At 32.9% G+C, this 20,841-nt stretch overlaps 1 protein-coding gene, 1 long non-coding RNA gene and 1 pseudogene across 3 annotated transcripts; 1 reads left to right on the top strand and 2 right to left on the bottom strand.

The window, feature by feature from the left end:
- Positions 1–1,089: 1,089 nt before the first annotated feature.
- Positions 1,090–3,967, bottom strand: LOC123896761 (myb family transcription factor IPN2-like). 2 transcript variants are annotated; one of them, XM_045947125.1, is made up of 6 exons: positions 3,613–3,967; positions 3,244–3,320; positions 2,962–3,028; positions 2,792–2,858; positions 2,478–2,520; positions 1,090–1,964 (listed from the first exon to the last, which is right to left on the bottom strand). In XM_045947125.1, exons 1-6 carry the CDS (start codon positions 3,791–3,793, stop codon positions 1,368–1,370), a joined length of 1,032 nt encoding a protein of 343 aa, XP_045803081.1. In that variant the 5' UTR covers positions 3,794–3,967; the 3' UTR covers positions 1,090–1,367. The 2 variants fall into 2 exon arrangements, with proteins under 2 accessions (XP_045803081.1, XP_045803082.1); XM_045947126.1 differs by having other exon boundaries at positions 2,971–3,028; positions 3,613–3,952.
- Positions 3,968–6,304: 2,337 nt separating this feature from the next.
- On the bottom strand, positions 6,305–9,240 carry LOC123896759 (annotated as a pseudogene).
- Positions 9,241–13,667: 4,427 nt separating this feature from the next.
- LOC123896758 lies at positions 13,668–14,151 on the top strand. Its single transcript, XR_006804563.1, has 3 exons — positions 13,668–13,692; positions 13,793–13,927; positions 14,075–14,151. It is a non-coding gene; the product is annotated as an uncharacterized LOC123896758 (long non-coding RNA).
- Positions 14,152–20,841: the final 6,690 nt, after the last annotated feature.

Here is a 20,841-nt window from a genome sequence, read left to right as displayed (position 1 = left end):
ATCAATTTTTTTGGACTAATTTTCCCTTATATTTGGGGCGGAGGGAGTATATAGTTGTTTTTATTTAGTGTTTTTATAAATTTGAATTAACAAAAACTTTTTTTAACTGAATTAAGAGCATAATGCATCAAAAAGTATATAAGACATCCCAACTAGGTTGACATCCCTTGTGAACTCTAATCCTTTGTCGAATTTAATAAAAATGCACCGATTATTATCCAATAAAAACTATCAATTTGTATGTTATATTTAAAATTAATTGGGTGACATGGCGGAAAAGAGTGTGGTTGTTGGTTGACAGCGTAAAATTAATTTACAATGGTAACACATATTCGTTTTTTTTTTCTTTAAATTTATTTCATGAATACTTCTAATTAATTACTTTTAATTCCACTAACTTATTTTCTTTGAATATTCCCTCTCGTAATAAATAAGGGCGCAAGTGTAATTAAATATCAAATGCATTTAAAAATTTATTAAAATTTCTTATATAAAAATATTATTACTCTTTATTTTTTGTTTACATTGCTGGGGATCGAACCTAGGACATATTGCTACTCAAACCCCTCACTACTAGACCAAACCTAATGGCTTAAAAATATTATTACTTTTTGTTTCTTATAAAAAGAGAAAAAAAAATGCATTGATAGCATAAAAAATAATTTTACACTATCAACCATGTTTTCCGCCACATCACTCCACTAAACCCCACTTTCTTAAGAATGCTTCATTTTTACTGGTTATCAGTGTAAAATTAATTTACACCGATGGTGTGTAGTTTTTAAACTCCTAAAATATTGCCTCAAATATATACATGTCATGACTTGATTGGATAAGGAAAGTCAGGGAAAGAAGATCTGGTGAGAGAGAGATGTCGACAAGGACGCTCGCTAGCAATGTTTACACATGGATGTGTAAGATATGATATGTGTATAAAATGTGTGTTCTAATAATACCATTGTTATTGTTCACATTCAAATCCAAACAACAACTCTAAAAAAAATATATAAATATAAATTAAATTTATTCGTCTTAAATACTCCTCCCAAGAATAGAGGATGAGAACCGTGATAATTTAGAGTTCGATCGAAAGATAAATAATATTTTATTGTTCAAGTTTGAATACATTAGATTGGAATTAACACTAGCTAATAAGCATTTGTAATTCAAGCAACCAAAAAAAAAAAAAAGATTAGAGTTATAATAAGACTTTTCTGGTATATGTCATGCAATGACATTGATATACCATAAACAAAATGACCCTCGTATAAACTATTGATTTCTATGACCAAAACTCAAAAATATATATCCTCTAGTCTAATCTATATATTAAAGTAAGTTACATAAGAAAATTATAATCAATATTCTCAAGAAAATGGTGATGAGCTTCTACCAGCTGCCACAGCATTGATCATAGGTGTTGTTATTCCAAGCTTCATAGATGCATCAAATTTCTTTTCACTCAACTTTGTATCATAATGAATCTCAACAATAGGATCACTTTCAATATCACCTCTATCCAATGAGTCATCATCACCTTTGAAATTAGGAACATCTTGAGGACTAATGCATGATGAAGTTGTTCCCAAATCATGAAGCCTAAGATCATTATTATCATTCCAAATTAATGGACCTTTTCCACTTCCATTAAAAGGGTTATTAGTTATTTTCCTTTCAACAAACAAATTTTCATTACTAATATTTGGCATAAATCCATCAATGGTTGGCCTCTCAAGCTGTTCATCATCACTACCACAAATGTTAAGGTCTTGAAAATGAGGAAAATTATTAAGAGGAGAAACAAAATCTTTCATGTTAGGGATTCCTTGAGTTCCAATACCCTTGAAATTTGTAGCTGATGCAGCTGCCATGTTTTCTCCTGCAAGTGTGTTATATGCTTTCTCCAATATGTTTTGCATGTATTTTCCTTGAGCCTCAATCCTCAATTGAAGGTGCTTTTGAACCTGCCACATATATATATACACTTACAAATAAGCACTTTATTCAAACTTTTTAACTGCATTTGTTTTTTATTTCTTCTTAACCCTTCGGTTCTCAAGAAAAAATAATTCCAGTAATATGACGTTTAGGTCAGAAGATAAATCAAAACAAAGAATTCTCCACATATATATTTGGTTTCTCCACAACAATTTTACGTTGAGTGAAGTTGATTAACTACTTAGTTCAACCATTTAATTATTTGCACAACATATAATACTAGAAAAAGTTAATTTAGTGGAAAAAATATATATTTTGTGTTTTAATAAACTCCTAATCTTCTCAAAAGAAATTATCCGTGCGCAACCATTTGAGAGGTTAACCTCACTTGTATTACACTATGTTAGTATATATTTCTATTTTTTATTATTATAAAATATATTTTTTACTAAAAATGGTAAGGGTCCAATTATGTACCATTTTTTGAACTTATTAAATTGAAACAAAATATAAATACTTATAAATGTAAATATGTTTACCTCTAGTTGTTCATGCAATCTTCTATGCACCTCCATTTGCATCCTAAAATAATGTACCAATCATATTTATTTTAGTTACAGTTAATTATATACACTGTGAAACACTTTGTTGAATCTAGCTACATAATATATAGAAATTAAGATTCAAAACAAAAATATAATTGTTAATTTTCTTTAAATCAAAAGAATAAAATTATTAAAAGAATATATAAAAGTGAGTGAAAACTACAAACTTTAAAATAGTTTACTTGTAGTTGAGGGTTTGTAATAGATTAAAAAGAAAAAAGTGAATTAGCTAGTGCCTAGTAGCATACTCATTCATGTTGCGGCCAGTCATAGAAGATGAGTTGCCACTATTTCGTTGCAGTTCAAAAGCCGAAACTGTCACGGAAAAAACAAAAGTGTTGCAAAACATGTGAATTAATTCAACAAAAGTGTAAAGATAAAAAGCTCACAAAATCAAGAAATTAAAGTATCATGTCACCTCTCATACCATCCTTAATAGATTGCTCATTGAATTCCTTGTGGGGTTGCTTTCCAAGTCTAAATTTCTATTGATGCAAAAAAAAAAAAAATCAAAGAAAATAAAGGAAAAGGGATAAAGAAAAAAAAAATTAGTGACATAAAAGTGAGCTAATTAAATGAGTAAAAGAAGATTTGAATATATATATATATATATATATATATATATATATATATATATATATATATATATATATATATATATATATATATATATATATATATATATAGATTGTTTTCAAACCTGAAGATGACTCTTGAGGTGGTAAAGAGTAAGACCCTTCACACCCATAACCCTCATGATTGTTTTAGGAGTAGCTTCTACAAATTATATAAAGAGAAAGAAGAAACCGTTACTAAAGCATAGAGTTGCAAATTATGATACTAAAAAAAAATTAGTTGCAAATTTAATCACTAGAGAAAAAAAAATAAAAAAGACTAAAAACAGAAAATACCTTTTAAATTTCTCGTCACAAAATTTATAAGTAATAAAATTAAAGATGAAAAAAATACATTAAATTTTTTCTAGTTCTATTGTTCAAAAAATAAAATCTAATTAAACTTTAGTTTGCACCACATGGAAAGAAAAGAATAAAATGGATAAGATGAGTACTATCAGGCCCTCCAAGTTGAGCAACAGCATCGACGAAGCGTTCATGGAGTTCGACTGTCCATCGAAGCCGTGGTTTTGGATCGGTAGTGAGGACAAGGCCTGAATCACCTTGAACACACATGGATCTATCATGAGAATTCATCATTGTTGAGGGCTTTTTTGCAGGGAACATTCTTTCCATCTCTCACTATATTCTTGTTCTTATTTCTCTCTTGTTTTCTATATATCTTTTAATAAGTTAGCTGAAAAGAGATAGAGAATCAAGAACAAATTAATGGATGCAAGGAAAGAAGAATAGGGTTCGTTTCTATATAAGATGAGATGGAGAATGTGGATGGCTTTATTTACATTCTCTAAAGAATAAAGGGAAGAACAAGCTTATAAGTTACCTTGCTTAAAAAGAATAAAAATAAAATACATGTATAGATATTCATTTTTAAAGAAAATAAAAGTATTGCTATTCTAATATACAAGCCTATCTTTTTACCAAAGACACCTCTCTCTTTCCAATCTCGATTATTATAATCAAAGGCATTAAATAAACCTAATGAAATATTTATGTTTAGGTTAAGTGTAATTAAACTCCGATGATAAAAAGTAGGCAAAATTACACCATAGATTATTTATCTTATTTATTTGTAACACTTTAGTCATATGCGCACAAGATGATGAACATATGAAGATGATGATAAATGTATGAAGAAAAAGATAGTTTTCTAGGTTTTATTATTTTTAATAAGAAAAAAATGTTTTGAAAAATACAATAATTCTATTTGGCAGTATTTTTATAATAAAAGAAATGAAAAAAATGACTTGTATGTATGCCCAACACAAAAGATAAATTACTTATGATAAAAATAAAATAAAAAAAAAAATAAAAAAACCAAAATATTACAAATAAATAAGATAAATGACACCGTATAATTTTGTCTAAAAAGTATAAATATCATGCTTACTCTTGTAAAAATGTAGGAGTTCAATATGATGGCAAAATGGATTACTCGCCATGCTTTAGATAAGGCTAAATTAGTCATTTTACTTTGTATTTTAAAAATTCAAGAGGTCGAGGTCTATGAAATGTGTGGGGAGAAAAGAATTTCATAGAAAAAAAATTAAAATATTGAGGCCGTTTGTTATAGTTTATTTTAGAAAAAAAATCATTTTTTTTATAAAAATAATCACTTTAAATTGTTTTGCATCTATTTGTTACAGATTTTTAAAATAATCAGAAGCTAAAAATAATCAGAAAACAGCTAAAAATGATAAGCTACTAAGAGTAGCTTATAAAATAATAGATTTTTTTAGAGGAGAGACAAAAGAAATGTTAAAAGAAGAAAGTTATTTGTAATTAAAAAAATCACTTTTATAAGTTGTATCCAAACAAACTAAAAATTATTTTATTTAAAAAAAAAAGTGATTTTTATTATAATAAACAAACACAAATTAAATTCAACTTTTCTAAAAATCTCTAAAAACTAATCTCTAAATTATTTTGCATCAAAATCAATATTTTTTTAATACGTAACAAACGCACCCAAAATGGATATTACATGTATGTATATATGTTTCACCCAAGATATTGCAATACTTGCTATTGTAGTCTCTTGCATGCTTATTAATTTGTACGGAAATGGATTGCAAAAACAATAAGTACAAAAGGATTGCAAAAAGAGATACACTCCTGAACTAACAACAGGTACAAGGCTTAGGCGGAACAACATAAGACCAAAAAAACCAGAGACAAGGTAGCATTATCCATATAATAAAACCACAAAATCTAGAAGCAAGGTAGCATATAATCATGTTATAAAACCAAACAAAAACACAATCAAATAAAAACCAACATTTGGAATTTTTACAAGTTAACCATTTGCAGCTTCCATAAGTTAATTCAGAACAAGATAAAGATATAAACAATGAAAATTCAATCAAATCTAAAACCTTAAGAATCATTTACACTAATGAATATAACGACAAAATCTTCTAAAACCGTTATCCTCTGCACCAAACATATGTCGCAGAATGCATTGCTCTTCCAATAAGAGAACCAACAAAAAAATGAAAAATACCAAATGTCTAACCTAAACCAGCCCACCAGTTGCAAACTAATAGTTATCTCAATCGCTCCCAAACATGTGTTCCCAGACTTCTACCATGAACTGTCTGTCTGGTAACTAAAGTACCTTTTGCTTTAGTATATGATATTTCACAACCAACATGAATGTTTTACTTAAAAAAGAAAAACTAAACATCAACTAATTCATATAATCATCAAGACTGCTCAATCAATCACATACGCATAGAAAAGTTTTGTACCATACCAAAACTTCTACTACGTCTATTTTACAAAATGGTGGAAACTGAACTTCTAAACTGACAGAAACCCATTAGAAAAACATCTTCAATTCTCTTTTACATTAAATGTACATCCAAGTCAACACTACAAGGCACACATGGTCACATTCCAGCATTAAACATTCTAGCAAGAGGGTTTAACAGTTGTACCATTAAATTTAGGCCAAGTAATTTGGGTAGATACACTCCACAGATTCACTGCACAACATTAGTTTTATTTCATTGGAGAAAGAGGATTCGTGCCGTTGCTAAGAAACAACATGCAATAAAAATATTTACATTCTTGGTAAAAAAAAAAACTGTGAGCAGAAGCCACCAGGTCCAGACAAATCACCTGACTACAACATGAACGAATTATACATATGAAAATCAATCTACAATTCAGTCCAAACAATCTATAATACATGCCAATTCTATCATATTGTTACCAAACACACTGGTACAGATAATGAAATTCATTAAACTTCATGATATAGATTTAGAGGTTGCATATATAATGTACATAGCACAGCAGTGTTCAAAGAAAACCTCGTACATATTCTAAATAGCAGTACATATGTCAGGATGGAAGGTCATTAGATTTCATGGAATACAATTTAAATCTGAGGATATAAGCCAGTGGCATTGAAAGAAAAATCAGTAAACAAGGGATCAACACCTTTCAAATTTCCCCTCTGTAACCCCCGGATCCAAAATAATCCTGTCTATTGTTTGCAATTGCCACACTCTTCTGGTGTTTTAATTTGGGACAATCACCGATACGATGACCGAGCCCTCCACAATATGCACATCCCTTGACACCACTTATATCTGTGATGTCGTCATTATCTTCCATTGGATCATTAAGCTCAGCCAAAACTGGGGGGATCCTTTGCTTCTTGCAAAAGATGTTTCAAATCAAGCAATGTTGTCTCACTTTTGTTCTTGTTTATAAATGTTGTCGCTATACCAGTCTTGCCACATCTTCCGGTACGTCCAATCCTATGAACATAATTTTCTATTTCAGCCGGCATGTCATAGTTGATCATGTGCTGAATATCAGGAAAATCTAAACCTTTGGATGCAACATCAGTTGCAACCAACACATCTTTCTTTCCAGCCTTAAAAGATGAAATGGCATACTCTCTCTCTTCCTGATCCTTGCCTCCGTGAATAGCCACGGCTTCTACTCCTTTCAAGAGAAGATACTCATGAATGTCATCCACGTCAGCCTTATTCTCACAAAATATCAGAACAGGGGGCGGGGTCTTCTGTAGGCACTCGAGGAGGTAAACTATTTTTGTCTCTTGCTTGACATACTCTACCTCCTGAATTACATCAAGATTTGCAGCTCCTGCACGTCCCACATTGACAATAATAGGTTTTACCAAAGCGCTTCTAGCAAAGTTCTGAATTTTTGTTGGCATGGTAGCAGAAAATAAGAGAGTCTGCCATTGAGCTTTGAAGTGATCAAAAACTTCTCTTATATCATCTTCAAATCCCAAATCTACCAACCGATCAGCCCCGTCTAATGTTAAATACCTGCAATTATCAAGATTCATTTTCTTCTTGGCCAACATATCCTTCAATCTCCCAGGAGTGGCAACAACTATATGAACCCCCCGATACAAAGCAAAGGCCTGAGCTCCGGATATCCAGCTTCCTTCAAAGGTAGCAAGAATTGTTCAATGACTTCATAAGTTTGCCTAGCAAGTTCCCTTGATGGACAAATAATCAGACCAAACGGACCTTCCCCGGGAACTATAGGCATCATAATTTCCCCCTGCATTGCCATCATGATCATCGGAAGCACAAAGACCAGAACCAGTGAAAGCAATTCCAATCATATCCCTCCCAGATAAGATAACAGGAAGACCTTGCACCTGAATGGGTGTTGGCTGCACAATACCTTTGGTTTTCAACATCTTCAGAATAGGATCCGGAAACCTCATATCCTTAAAATTCTTAACCGGGGGTGGAATTTCTTCACCATCAACTATTATATGCCACTGTTTTTGAATCAAATCGCAATCTTTCTTCGACATCCTTCATATATGCAAAGGAGGTTTCCACCCCGTAGGCAAAGGTTCTGTATAAGTGATCCCCTTAGCTAATTCACGAACCGACTTTAGAGTTTTATTATCTGGTAAATTCTCAATCATCTCCTTCTCTTGTTGAACAATCTGTTCTGTGACACTGATCTCAGGTTGATCTTTTTATAACTGTGATGCCTTGACAAGAAGACTGGGCTTAGTTTCAACCACTCTTAGTTTTTCAGAATCATCATTGATCGCAGCAGAGACCTTCCCTTTTCGTTGGAGAATTTTCTGAGCTTCCATGGCACGGCGCTTGGCCACAGGCACATACTCCTCAATCATAATCGTCTTCTTCTTCCATTTTATCTACCACTGAGTTCAAAATAACATCTTTGTTAACTTATTTGCATTTCAAAGATAAATTGAAGCCAATAAAAAAAGGAGTCACGGATGATAAAATAGCAAGCGACACAAAAAGGTGTAAGATATATCATATTGGGATGGGCTAGCTTAGTTGAGCTTATCTACTAACATAAGTTTTGTGAGACCAATGACAACTTATAAAAACAGCTTATGAGTTATGACATTTATAAGTTGTTTTCAGCTTAATTTCATAAGTTGTCAAAGATAGCCTATAAAAACAACTTATAGCTTATTCGGAAACTATTTAACTTTATTTTACCATTTTCTACACAAAAAGCTCATACATAACGGCGGAACTTAACTACAAAATTTGGATGGCCAAAATAAACTATAATGCAATTTTTCCTCTTGAAAAAAAATCAATTTTTCTACTCTACATACAATGGCGGAATGAGGAAGAAAAAAAACTTGAATGGGCCAATAAGAAAAACTATATATAATATAGTATAAATTTAAAAAATTTGAGTGGTAATAAGCACAAAGTTGATATATAATACTCCTACCTCTCAATCCAAAGCACAAGAAATGCCAACAGACTCAAAACCGGAACAAGAACATAACAAAATCACTCAATTTCAATAGGAACAAAATCAACGATGTGCAATCACTCATTCAATCAACAAAACAATCTCCAAAAAAAAAAAAAAAACCTAAGCTTTCAAGACAGATCAAACAAGTGAACAACAGCTGGCCAAAGACAGAGACAGAGTGTGAAGAGGGGGGACAAAGCTTACCGGTCGCCGGCGCGTTTCAGAGAGGGAGAAAGCTTCGCCGGTGGCTGTCACGTTTCAGAGACGGTGGCGAATAGGGCAGAGAGGGAGACGTTTCTGTCACTTCTTTTAGTTTTTATTTTTTTGCTTAAATGCAGTTTTACCCCCTGTTTTGATTAAATCGGAATTTTAACCCTTATTTTAAAACACGTTTTATAAATTTTTGGATTTTGCCCTCCTAAAATTCTGCTTTCGAGTCACAACTTCAAAGCGTCGCACACAACTCAATTTGGATCAATAATTCACCAAACATATACCGAAATGACCGTAATCGAGTTATCTTTCCACATAATCAAACCTCACTAAATTTGGAGTTACAAAGAGAGATTAATTACCGTTTTAGTGAAGGTATGTCCCCCAAAATTTTGCACAAAATCTGCTTTCGAGTCACAACTTCAAAACCTCGCACAGAATTTCATTTGGATCCATAATTCACCAAACTGGTACCGAAATGACTGTAATCGAGTTAGTTTTCCACAGAATCAAACTCCACTAAATCTGGAGTTACAGAAAGAGATTAATTATCATTTTAGTGAAGGTCTGTCCAAATCAATTATTGTATGGAACTACTACTGGTATTTTTGTCATGTCTCTCACCCTGTAGCTCATTTTTCAATAGTATTTACATGTCCGGAAAGCTAACGAAATTACCCTTGTTGTCATTTAAATTTCGTCGAATTTGGAGTTACGATGTGTTTGGTAGATGATGTTGAATTTGAAGGTCATAAGTAGATTTCTGCAAAATTAGTAATTAATCTATCTTTGTAACTCCAAATTTAGTGGGGTTTGATTCTGTAGAAAGCTAACTCGATTATGGTCATTTCGGTATCCGTTTGGTACATTATTGATTCAAATTGAGTTGTGTGCGAAGCTTTGAAGTTGTGACTCGAAAGCAGATTTTGTGCATAACTTTGGGGGACATACCTTCACTAAGGCGGTAATTAATCTCTTTTTGTAACTCTAAATTTAGTGGGGTTTGATTCTGTGGAAAGATAACTCGATTACGGTCATTTCGATATCCGTTTGGTGAATTATTGATCCAAATTATGTTGTGTGTGAAGCTTTGAAGTTGCGACTCGAAAGTAGAATTTTATAGGGGGCAAAATCCAAAAAATTATAAAACATGGGGTAAAAGTCCATGTTTTAAAACAGAAGGGGTAAAAGTCCGATTTAATCAAAATAGGAGGGGCAAAACTGCATTCAAGCTTAATTTTTTTTATCAAAAATTATTTTTTTTGACTCTTTAATTATTAGCTCAATTAAAGATTTAATCTGAATTTATCAAAAATTATTAGTTAGTAGTTTTTACACACTGTCAAGATTTAATCTGAATTTCAGATTTATTTCTAACTCTTTAATTATTAGCTCAATTTCTTTTCACATAAATTATTAGCTCAATTAATTTAACAACACCTCGCTTTTGTTTTTTAGAATATTATTACTGTCATTTATATTTTTGAGTGTAAGCTGTGTTACAAAACATCTATCAAAGAAAATTAAAAAAAAAAAAAAGTATTATTATGATTATAAAGTAACGGTAATGTATGTGTTTTGTATTGTATATATGTGTTTGAAATCTTTTCGTATAGATATATAAAAAATAAAAAATAAAAACTTTTTGTATGTGTTTGAAATATATGTTCATATACCATTGGTATTGAAATCTTTAAAAAATTGATTTTTTTTTAACAAATAAAAAATTGAATTTTTGTGTAATGTTATGTGTCATAGTAATCGAGACTAAATAATAAAAATAGAAATGTTATATAGATACAAAAGACCAAACAAATATACAACACAAAAGGGTATAATGGCCAATTTGCTAATTAAGAATCCTCCTACACCTGTGAACTGCTTTCAGATTTTATATTTTTTTTTTCTTCTCACTTCCACACCGTCAAACCAACGCGAAGAGAAACCTCACCGTTCTCACTTCTCACACTGCGCAAGTCGCTCCATCATCGCCATCTCCATCTCAGCTCAAGCTTCTCCCTCTTTGCAAAATTCCTTCTCCCTCACTGCGACAAAACCCTAACACATTTGTCCCCTCTCTTCGACGAAATTAGAAATGTTACTACATTGAACGCATTCACCTGATTCAAGGTTAGTTCATTGTTCCTTTTGATTCTGCTCTTCTCCTTATTCTTCAAAAGATTCTGATTTTAATTTCCCTTTTACTTATGGTTATTTGATATGCATGATTTAGGGTATAAATTGGCGATTCTGATTCGTGAATATGTTTAATATTGATTTTCTCAACTTAATCTCATGATTCTAGACTTAGACAAAACTGAAATCATATTAATAGTAGTTTAAGTTGTGGAATTATGTTTGTTGTAATGTTATGAGTTGAAAAAAAAATAACATGATAATCACAGCAAGACAAAATAAACAGTAGTCATGTGTTAAAATGTGGGCAGTTGATTGAAACACTTGGTTAATGTAGAAGTTTCTGTCAAAAATTGAAAAGTGACACAAGTTTTGGGTGGTGAAATCATGAATATGCCCCTCTTATGTTTCTATTTATGGTGTGTTTGGTAACACAAATAAGCTAGCTTATAGCTTATTATATGAGCTTATAAGCTTGTTTCAAAAAATTAGAGGTGTTTGGTAACAAGCTTTTTATACTAGCTTATAGCTTTTTTTCAGATGCTATTTCAAGTAGCGTTTAAGCTTATAGCTTATAGCTTTTTACACTTTATTCCATTTTTACCCTTTAATTTAATAACTACCCACTCTAAAAAAACCTACCTACTATCAATTATGTAATTTTATATTTAATAACCACTTTAAAAGCTAATTTTACCAAACACTTTAATTTCAATAAGTTAGCTTTTCAGCTATCAGCTATAAGCTAGCTTTTCAGCTATCAGCTAGCTTATAGCTTATTTTTACCAAACAGACCCTTAGCCAAAATTGAAATCATGTTATTAGTTTAAGTTGTGGAATTATGTGTTGTAATGTAATGTTATGATCAATTGAGAAAAATAACATGATAAACACAGGGAAAAAATGTGGGTAGTCACGTGTTAATTTTTGGGTAGTTGGTTGAAATATTTGGTTAATTTAAAAGTTTTGTCAAAAATTGGAAGGTTAACATAAGTTATGTTGCTTGTAATACTTTATTTTTGCAACTTATGATACGATTGATTTAATTGTGTTCTTTTATGCAGTTTTGTGGTGACACTTGCACCCAAAATAAAAATTTCATGGACAGTTCTAATAAGACGGGGGATTGTGGTAGTAGTGGTCATGAATTTATTGAAGTTGACAAGTTTCAAGATGATGACACATCTTGGGAGCCTGCAAAATATATGTGTTTTTCTTCCACGGACGACGTTAAATCTTTTTATGGAGGGTATGCTTTGAGAAAGGGGTTTGGGTGGAAGATTATAACATCAAGAAAAGGGGATAATGGAGAATTATGCTACTTGATGCTATCATGCTCAAGAGAGGGGTATTCAGTCTCAAATGTTCCATGTACATTGAAGACAAATCCGACAATGGTGAAAAATGAATACTAATTTTGTTCACTATAATGAATACTAATTTGCTAGGACCTGCATTAATCATGATCCAATTCTACTTGAAAATAGTTTGTTACTCATGTGCTTTGTTTCATTTATAAAAAGAAAGAAAAAGATTTGACATTTTTAATAGCTTATCAATATTTTTTTTTTTGCGGGGTGGAGAAAAAGTGATTTTAAACATAAAAATTAATTTGAAATGTTTCGGTTTTCATTGTGGCATGGTGTTAATACTGTTGATAAAAAAAAAGATGAATTCAAATGCAGGAACAGAGGTGATATATTGTTAGTTAGTATTAAAATTACAGAAATCATCGTTATTATCCAAATGACTTTTTTTTTATTGTTGTTGCATATAATTGTAGGTGCGTGTCAGACACGAGTGTAAGTCAAGTCTAATTTACAAAATTAATATGAAGTTGACACAAGCTCAAAAGTCTAGAATTGAGGCAACACCATTTAAATGGTTAATGTGGTTGCCAAAAAAATTTAACATTTTTGGCATACTACTTGGAGAATTAGTAAAAAGATGGAATACTATGCATGGGGACTTTGTTATAGAGGGTGGGCGATACGTTTTACGCCCTTAGGTGTATGTTATGCATTAGGACTAAGGATACTAGGTCAGAAATTGGACTTAATAGAATATACAGAGTCTTGTTCAAATAAATTGTTTGATGGGAGGGTGATTAGCAAACAAAGCATATGTGATAAACTTGACAAACTTCCAAGAGATGAAGATGTCGAGGATTTTTGTCGATTGTACATACTCCTTGGTTTGGAAGAGTTTTACTCCCCACTTCATCCCCCAATGTACAAAATGTACAAACTTGTTACTTTAAATATTTGGACGACTTGGATTCAATTGGGAAGTACAATTGGGGTTTAGTTGTAAATGAGACTCTTTCAAAAAGCTTAAACGAAGGAGCACAAAAGATGAGGAAATGAACAAATATTGCACAATATAGAGGATGCGATGTTGTTTTGCAGGTATATCTTTTCATCAACCATAATTTGTCTGAATTTGAATTGAGTTACTTTTGGTCAATTGAATTTAATTTGTATACTTTTGGTGGATTTACCTATATAGGTGTGGGCTTTAGAACACGTCTTGGTGCAGCAAAGAACAAGTACAAACTTTCCAATGATGTTTCCAAGAATGTTCAAGATGTATGATAGTTCGATCAATGATAAAGATATAGCACATTTGCTTGACAACAATCGGGTAATGTTCAATCAATATCTCTTGCCAATGCAACTAGTCCTAATAATGTTTCTGCCCCCCTTGTTTTTTTGGCTGGTAGTTTTAATTTCACCTTGGTACATTGACTTGTTCTAATAAAATCATTTGCGTTAACATATTCTAAAATAGGCTATTGAAGACTTGTGTGCCACTAACGAAGAGCTCGAATATGCAGCAGTGCGAGAAGCTTCATTTTGGGTACCAACGGATATTTCACTACAATGAATAATACCCGGTTGTTAATTGCTGAAGACCAAGAGATTGAGGCAAGTATATCACAACTTGAAGTACAATTGCGAGAAATGAATCTATTGAGAACTCCATTTGATTTGAGAACTCCATGTGATGTAAGCATGGAGGATGTTGACTTCGTCATTGAAAGAGAGGTAGTAAGTTTATCACATACATATGAAGATGGCGAAGCATCAAACCTCTACACTCGACTTAAAGAAAAGCCAAGGAAGCGTATGGATAGTGCGGTCACACGGACACCGTGGGTGAAACCAAAAAAGAGGAAGTTAAAGAGAGAAGAGGTGTGATCACACTATACATGTGTTTATTATAATATTCTATTTGATTAACTTTTGTATGGCCTTGTAAAGTACCATATTTGTTAACGTCATTGATAATTAAATATTTGTTTCAGACCGTGCAAAGTATCTAGTTATGTTGGTTAATTATTCAAAGTGTAGTTTGGTGATCATCTTTAGTACATCTTGTACTTGGTGATTTATCATCAATACAATTTTAGCTACTTAAAATACAAAGTTAATTTATGTGTTTTAAGCAACAAATGAAATTAGTCCTCCATCACATATGAATACTACAGTAAGCAAAAGGAACAAAACCAAAGGAGTACTAAGGCAAGCATAAGGAACAAAATAACACAAAAGTTCACAAAAATGCATAGAGCACAAACACATAAAAACCAAAATACAATAAGTGCAACTCCCACGAAAAACCATCTAGAAATTTATTAAATTAAATTATTCGTCATCGGTTAAGACCCCATATGTGATATATTGACGGAGAGGCGTACCACGCGAATTCAACACAGATGAAGCCTCTTATTTGTTGATTCGAATTTGCATCTGGTTATTCTCATGCCGCACTATTTTAATGGCCATCTCGAGCGATTCATCAGTGTCTCTTGGAACTTGTAATGATCGTTTTGTTGGCTTTTTTAGGAGGCGGTAACTTATACTTTGTCTGAGCTGTCTAGACTCTTCCATGCGGTAATCCCATTCTCTACCATATTCATTCATATTTGCGAGTGAGTATCGGTCCCGAGGACACAATGAGTAGTGAAACATATCTCGCTCTAATGCCCACACACGACCCATAGACTCCAACATTTGTTTAGGAGTGTACTTTGTTCCCTTACGCTTTGAAAGAAAGTTAAACTCCCAATATTTGTTGCTCTGGATTATTCGCATCATACATTATGAGTTGTTGGAAGTATTTTTTCGGAAAATATGATTTGGTTGATGTTATGATTGACATAGCTTCAAACACACAAGTATTATATATAGGAGTGAATGACACACTTTTGAGTTACAGAGTGAATGAAACATTTTTTAGTGTTTGCCAAAATTTTCAAGGGTTAACCCGCATTATTGTGCAACTCTCCACTTATTTTAACCCGACTCCCCACATATGTAATACAAATATTCAAGAGAATCTTACTATTTGATCACGTTTTACTGAGAATGGGGCAATATTCTGGCTTTTTACAGTTGCTAGAGTTAAAGAAAAACATAAAATTAATGGTGAATGAAACATTTTTTAGTGTTTGTCAAAAGTTACGAGGGTTAACCCGGGTTATTGTGCAACTCTCCACTTATTTTAACCCGACTCCCCACATATGTAATACAAATATTCAAGAGAATCTTACTATTTGATCACGTTTTACTGAGAATGGGGCAGTATTCTGGCTTTTTACAATTGCTAGAGTTAAAGAAAAACATAAAATTAATGGTGATGAAACATTTTTTAGTGTTTGTCAAAATTTTCAAGGGTTAACCCGTGTTATTGTGCAACTCTCCACTTATTTTAACCCGACTCCCCACATATGTAATACAAATATTCAAGAGAATCTTACTATTTGATCACGTTTTACTGAGAATGGGGCAGTCTTATGGCTTTTTACAGTTGCTAGAGTTAAAGAAAAACGTAAAATTAATGGTGAACGAAATATTTTTTAGTGTTTGTCAAAAGTTACAAGGGTTAACCCGAGTTATTGTGCAACTCTCCACTTATTTTAACCTCCCTCCCCACATATGTAATACAAATATTTAAGAGAATCCTACTATTTGATCACGTTTTACTGTCAATGGGGCAGTCTTCTGACTTTTTACAGTTGCTAAAATTTCAAAGAATGTCACAATTATACTGTCATTTAAACATTAAGTACCTTTTCTATTCTATATAAACACTGTGCCATATAACTTGTAATCTACTTTAATCTCATTAAATATTGAAGGCTGAGATTGTTCACAAAAATGGGAGATTATAGATACTTGTTGGTTGATTTAGATTGGAGCTATGAAGAGCAAAAAAATAGACCACTAGAAAAGAAAGCAATTAGGAAGGAATGGCGATTTCGATCACAAGAGTCAATTGATCTTCAGTCATATCTAAATGAGTTTGATAATATGGAGAGAGCATTGCTTCGTATCAGAATAGAGAACAACATTATGGCATTAAGAAGGGCGCGATACGGTATGTTAAAAATGTGCACTGTTTTTTTACACGCAAATAGAACGTTTCTATCTGCGGTAGAAGAAGAAGTCATCTTATGCACAGATGAATACTTATCAAATTCTGATGAAGAATAGTGTAATTAATCACAAATGTCCGGGTGTGGAGTGACATGTCTTCTAAAATTTCATAAGTGTTTGTATTCTTCATTAATATTTGTACTTTTTTTTAGTTATTGATATTATATGTATTTTGAATCCCTCTATTACCTAACCACAAGTGTGTTTATTCCATTAAACGTGAATGATTTTTCCTAGTATGGAAGAGTTTAGTCGACTTAACCAATTGTCTTCCTCAACTCCATTGTTAAAATGCACGTGACTCTCCATATCTGAAATACAAATAATTTAGGAGAATCTCACTATTTGATCACGTTTGTACTTTGGAATGGGGCACTCTTCTGGCTTTTTGCAGTTGATATAGTTAAAAACTAAAAAAGAACTACAGTGAATGAAACATTTTTATGTGTTTGGAACAATTTAAACTAGTTAACCAACTATCATATTCAACTCCCCGGTTATATCACACTGACTCCCCATATCTGAAATACAAATAATTTAGGAGAATCACACTATTGTTGGAACAAAATTGATTTAAAAATGTTTGCCCCTAAATCTATTAAGGTTTTGATGATAACAAAGTATTAATAAACAATTGGAAGGACTAAAAATTTAATTTAAGTGTGCAGGACTTAGATTCAATTAAGCTCTGATTAATGATCAGAAGATAAGGACTTCAGATGTTCGTAAGCGCTCAGAAGATCGTGAGACTCAGAAGTTGTACTCTTCAGACGATGGAGTCTTCAGAACCTCTTAAGGTCTTAGCTTCATCAAACTCTGGTGATCTTCTTGAAGTTTGTAAAGATTCTCTTTTGCAAGTCAACTCTTCTACCAATGAAGAAAAGGACCTTTCAAGCCTGATCAGAACAGCTAATCTCTTTCTGTCTGTTCTCTTTTGAGAACGTGGGTCATCAGTTGTGTTAGCTGAATAAGGAAAGTCTTCTCTGCAGTAGTCAAAGTACCTGAAACTCTTACTTAGTTTCGGATACAACCAAACTGCATCAAGACAGGCTGCTTAAAGACAAAAGGTTATCTACTTCAACGGTCATCTTTGCAACGACTCTTTTCTAGTCGTATATATACTAAAGGAATCAGTTGTATACTATAGAATTATTGATCAAGGATTGATATACGCACGAACAAACTCTGAATTCCTCATACAAAGCTCTGAACCTCTGAACTGTGTTGTTGCACTTTTAGTTCAAATATTTAGTATTTGTTCTTCTAGGTTCGGTCTAAGAGCTATTGTATACTTTCCATTACTTTACTATATCTAGTACTTGAGATAACTTAAGCTTGTGTGCTTAAGTGTGAAGTCTTAAGCTTGTGTGCTTGAGCATTGTTGAGAAGTCTCTTGCTTGTGTGCTTGAGCAGTTGTAATCTTGTGTGATTATAGTGAAATCCCTTGGAAGTGCAAGAGGACTGGACTACTCTCGTTTTGTGAGAGGAACCAGTATAAATTGCTTGTGTGATCTCTCTCTCTCTCTCTTAACTTGTTTTATTGTGTTATTTATCCGCTGCTGTTGTAGTTAAGTTAAGAACTTGAAAAAGTTTTAAACTTGACTAAAACACAATTCAACCCCCCCTTCTTGTGTTTTCACACCTTCAATTGGTATCTAGAGCTCTGGTCTGTTACTTTCACTTAACAGTGAGACAATAAAGATCTTGTGAGAACACTATGTCTGGAGGAGACGATAGTAGTACTAGAACAACTGGTGAACCCAGTGATGCCAGTGGTGCTGGTGGTGGTCCTAGAAATGCTTTTGGTTTTGACTACTTAAGTAATGAATCACATGAACATAGTGGCAACAGGAAAGCCCCTATATTCAATGGTGATGCATCATTATTTGAGTGGTGGAAGGAAAGACTGTATAGCAATATTACTGCTATTGATCATGAGTTGTGGGATTTGGTTGAGCTGGGAGTAACTTTTGAAAACTTAAATGAACATGGAAGATTGTCCATTGAGCATAGAAAGTTACTCACACCAGCTAACTTAAAAACCTACACTAAGCATCATAGAGTAAAGGACATTGTTGTTGGTGCTATTAGACATGAGGATTATGTCAGAATAGAAGACAAGTCTACTGCTAAATCTATCTTTGATTCTATGTGTGCTACCTATGATGGTAATGAAAAGGTTCAAGAGGCTAAGGCTAGTCTCTTGATAAGGCAATATGAACTATTCACTATGCAACAAGATGAAAACATTGAGACTATGTTTACAAGGTTTCAAATCCTTGTATCTGGTCTTAAAGCTCTTAAGAGAAGTTATTCCACCTATGACCATGTTCAGAAGATTCTGAGAAGTCTTCCTATTGCTTGGAGACCTAAGGTCACTGCAATAGAGGAAGCTCAAAATCTCAAGACTCTGAGTCTTGAGGCTCTGATAAGCAATCTCAGAAGCCATGAGATGGTTCTGAATGCTGATTCAGAAGCTAAGAAGAAGTCCAAGTCTGTGGCTTTACAGTCAACTAGGACTCCTTCTAAAGCTCTTAAGACTCAGCTTCTTGACATTGAAGAGGAATCTTCTGCAGATGGTCAAGAGGAGGAAATGGGTGAAGATGAGTTTGCTTTATTCACTAAGTTTCAGCAATGGAACAGATTTAACAAAAGAAACTTCAGAGGCAACAGCTCCAGAAATTTTGTCAGCAAAAAGGATGATCAGAAGAACTGCTTCAACTGTAAGAAGCCAGGACACTTTATTGCTGACTGTCCAGAAATGTCTGCCAAAGACAAAAACAAAAGATACAGCTCAAAGAAGCAACAATTCAAGAGTAAATTGAAAAAGAGTCTGATGGCTACTTTTGAAGAGCTATCATCTGAGGAAGAAGTTGAGGAAGAAGAAGAGGCAAATCTAGCCCTGATGGCTTCAACTGACTCAGATGCAGACTCAGAGGATGAATCAGAATCAGATTCAGAAGTAACTGATGAGGTATTTTCTGACTGTTCTAAATCTCAACTTATAACTGCACTTAACAAGGTCATTGAGAAACATCTCAGAGTGTTAAGTAAACAAAAAGTTTTACAAGAAAAGCTTAACACTCTGACTGAACAAGCAGAACATTTTCAAGGTCTGTATCAAGAAACTCTGAATAGGGTAAATGACTTTGAAAAGGGTTGTGCTGTTTGCCACAAACCTATTGATGAGCAGGAAATAGCTCTTCAACAGTTTGTGCATCTCAACCTTGGGAAGAGCAAAGCTGCTAATAGAATTTATAATGTTTTGAGACATAGAGGAGAAGGATTTGGCTATGAATATGGTAGAACATATTCAAAGCTGAAGACCTTTGCCAAAAAGGTTGGAAAATCTTGGGTTTATTATGTTGTTCCACCAAGTAAAGAGAGAAAGAATTCTGGTATTGTTGAAAATGACAATGATGATCTGAGTGATTTAGAAGCTGACAGCTCAGAGTAACCAAGTGCCTCAGGATCTGGAAAGAAAAGTTCAGAAGATAGAAGTTGTTCAGAACTTGAGAACATTAGTTCAGATGTTCTGAAAGCTTCAACATCTGAGACTTCAAATTCTGGATCCAAAGGAACTTCAGTACCTGAAGCTAGTCAATCTAAAAGATCAGAAGTTTTTAAAAGAAAAAATTCAAACTCCAAATCTCAGATGAAGTACAGGACTCAGATTATTTATGATTCTAGAGTCAGTAAATATAATCAATCAGAACATGGGATTGGTAATAAATACAAACCCTGGAATCATAAACAATCCAAATCCTGGAATAATAACAGATTTCAAAAGAAAAGGTTTCAAAAAGGTTATTATTCCAAACCAAGATCTTTCTCTAACACTAGACAACATAATAAGCATTTGTGGACTAACAAGCGTGGACCCAGAAGATGGGTACCAAAAGCTGAAATAATGTATCATTCAGATTTACCAACTAGGAAAGGATATGTCCTACCTAGAGTATGGAAACAAGTCCTATGCAAAGGAAGAAGGGCTTATGTCCTAGACAAATGGCTGACAAGTTCTCAAGTTAACAATCAGAACTTGAAAAATGAAGAGGAAGAATACTGGGATGACTTTATCATTAACTGTGATGAAGAGTTCTATCGCAATGATTA

This window comes from Trifolium pratense, linkage group LG7, assembly GCF_020283565.1.
Source record: "Trifolium pratense cultivar HEN17-A07 linkage group LG7, ARS_RC_1.1, whole genome shotgun sequence".
NCBI lineage: Eukaryota > Viridiplantae > Streptophyta > Magnoliopsida > Fabales > Fabaceae > Trifolium > Trifolium pratense.
This window is presented reverse-complemented; position numbering and strand designations above follow the sequence as displayed.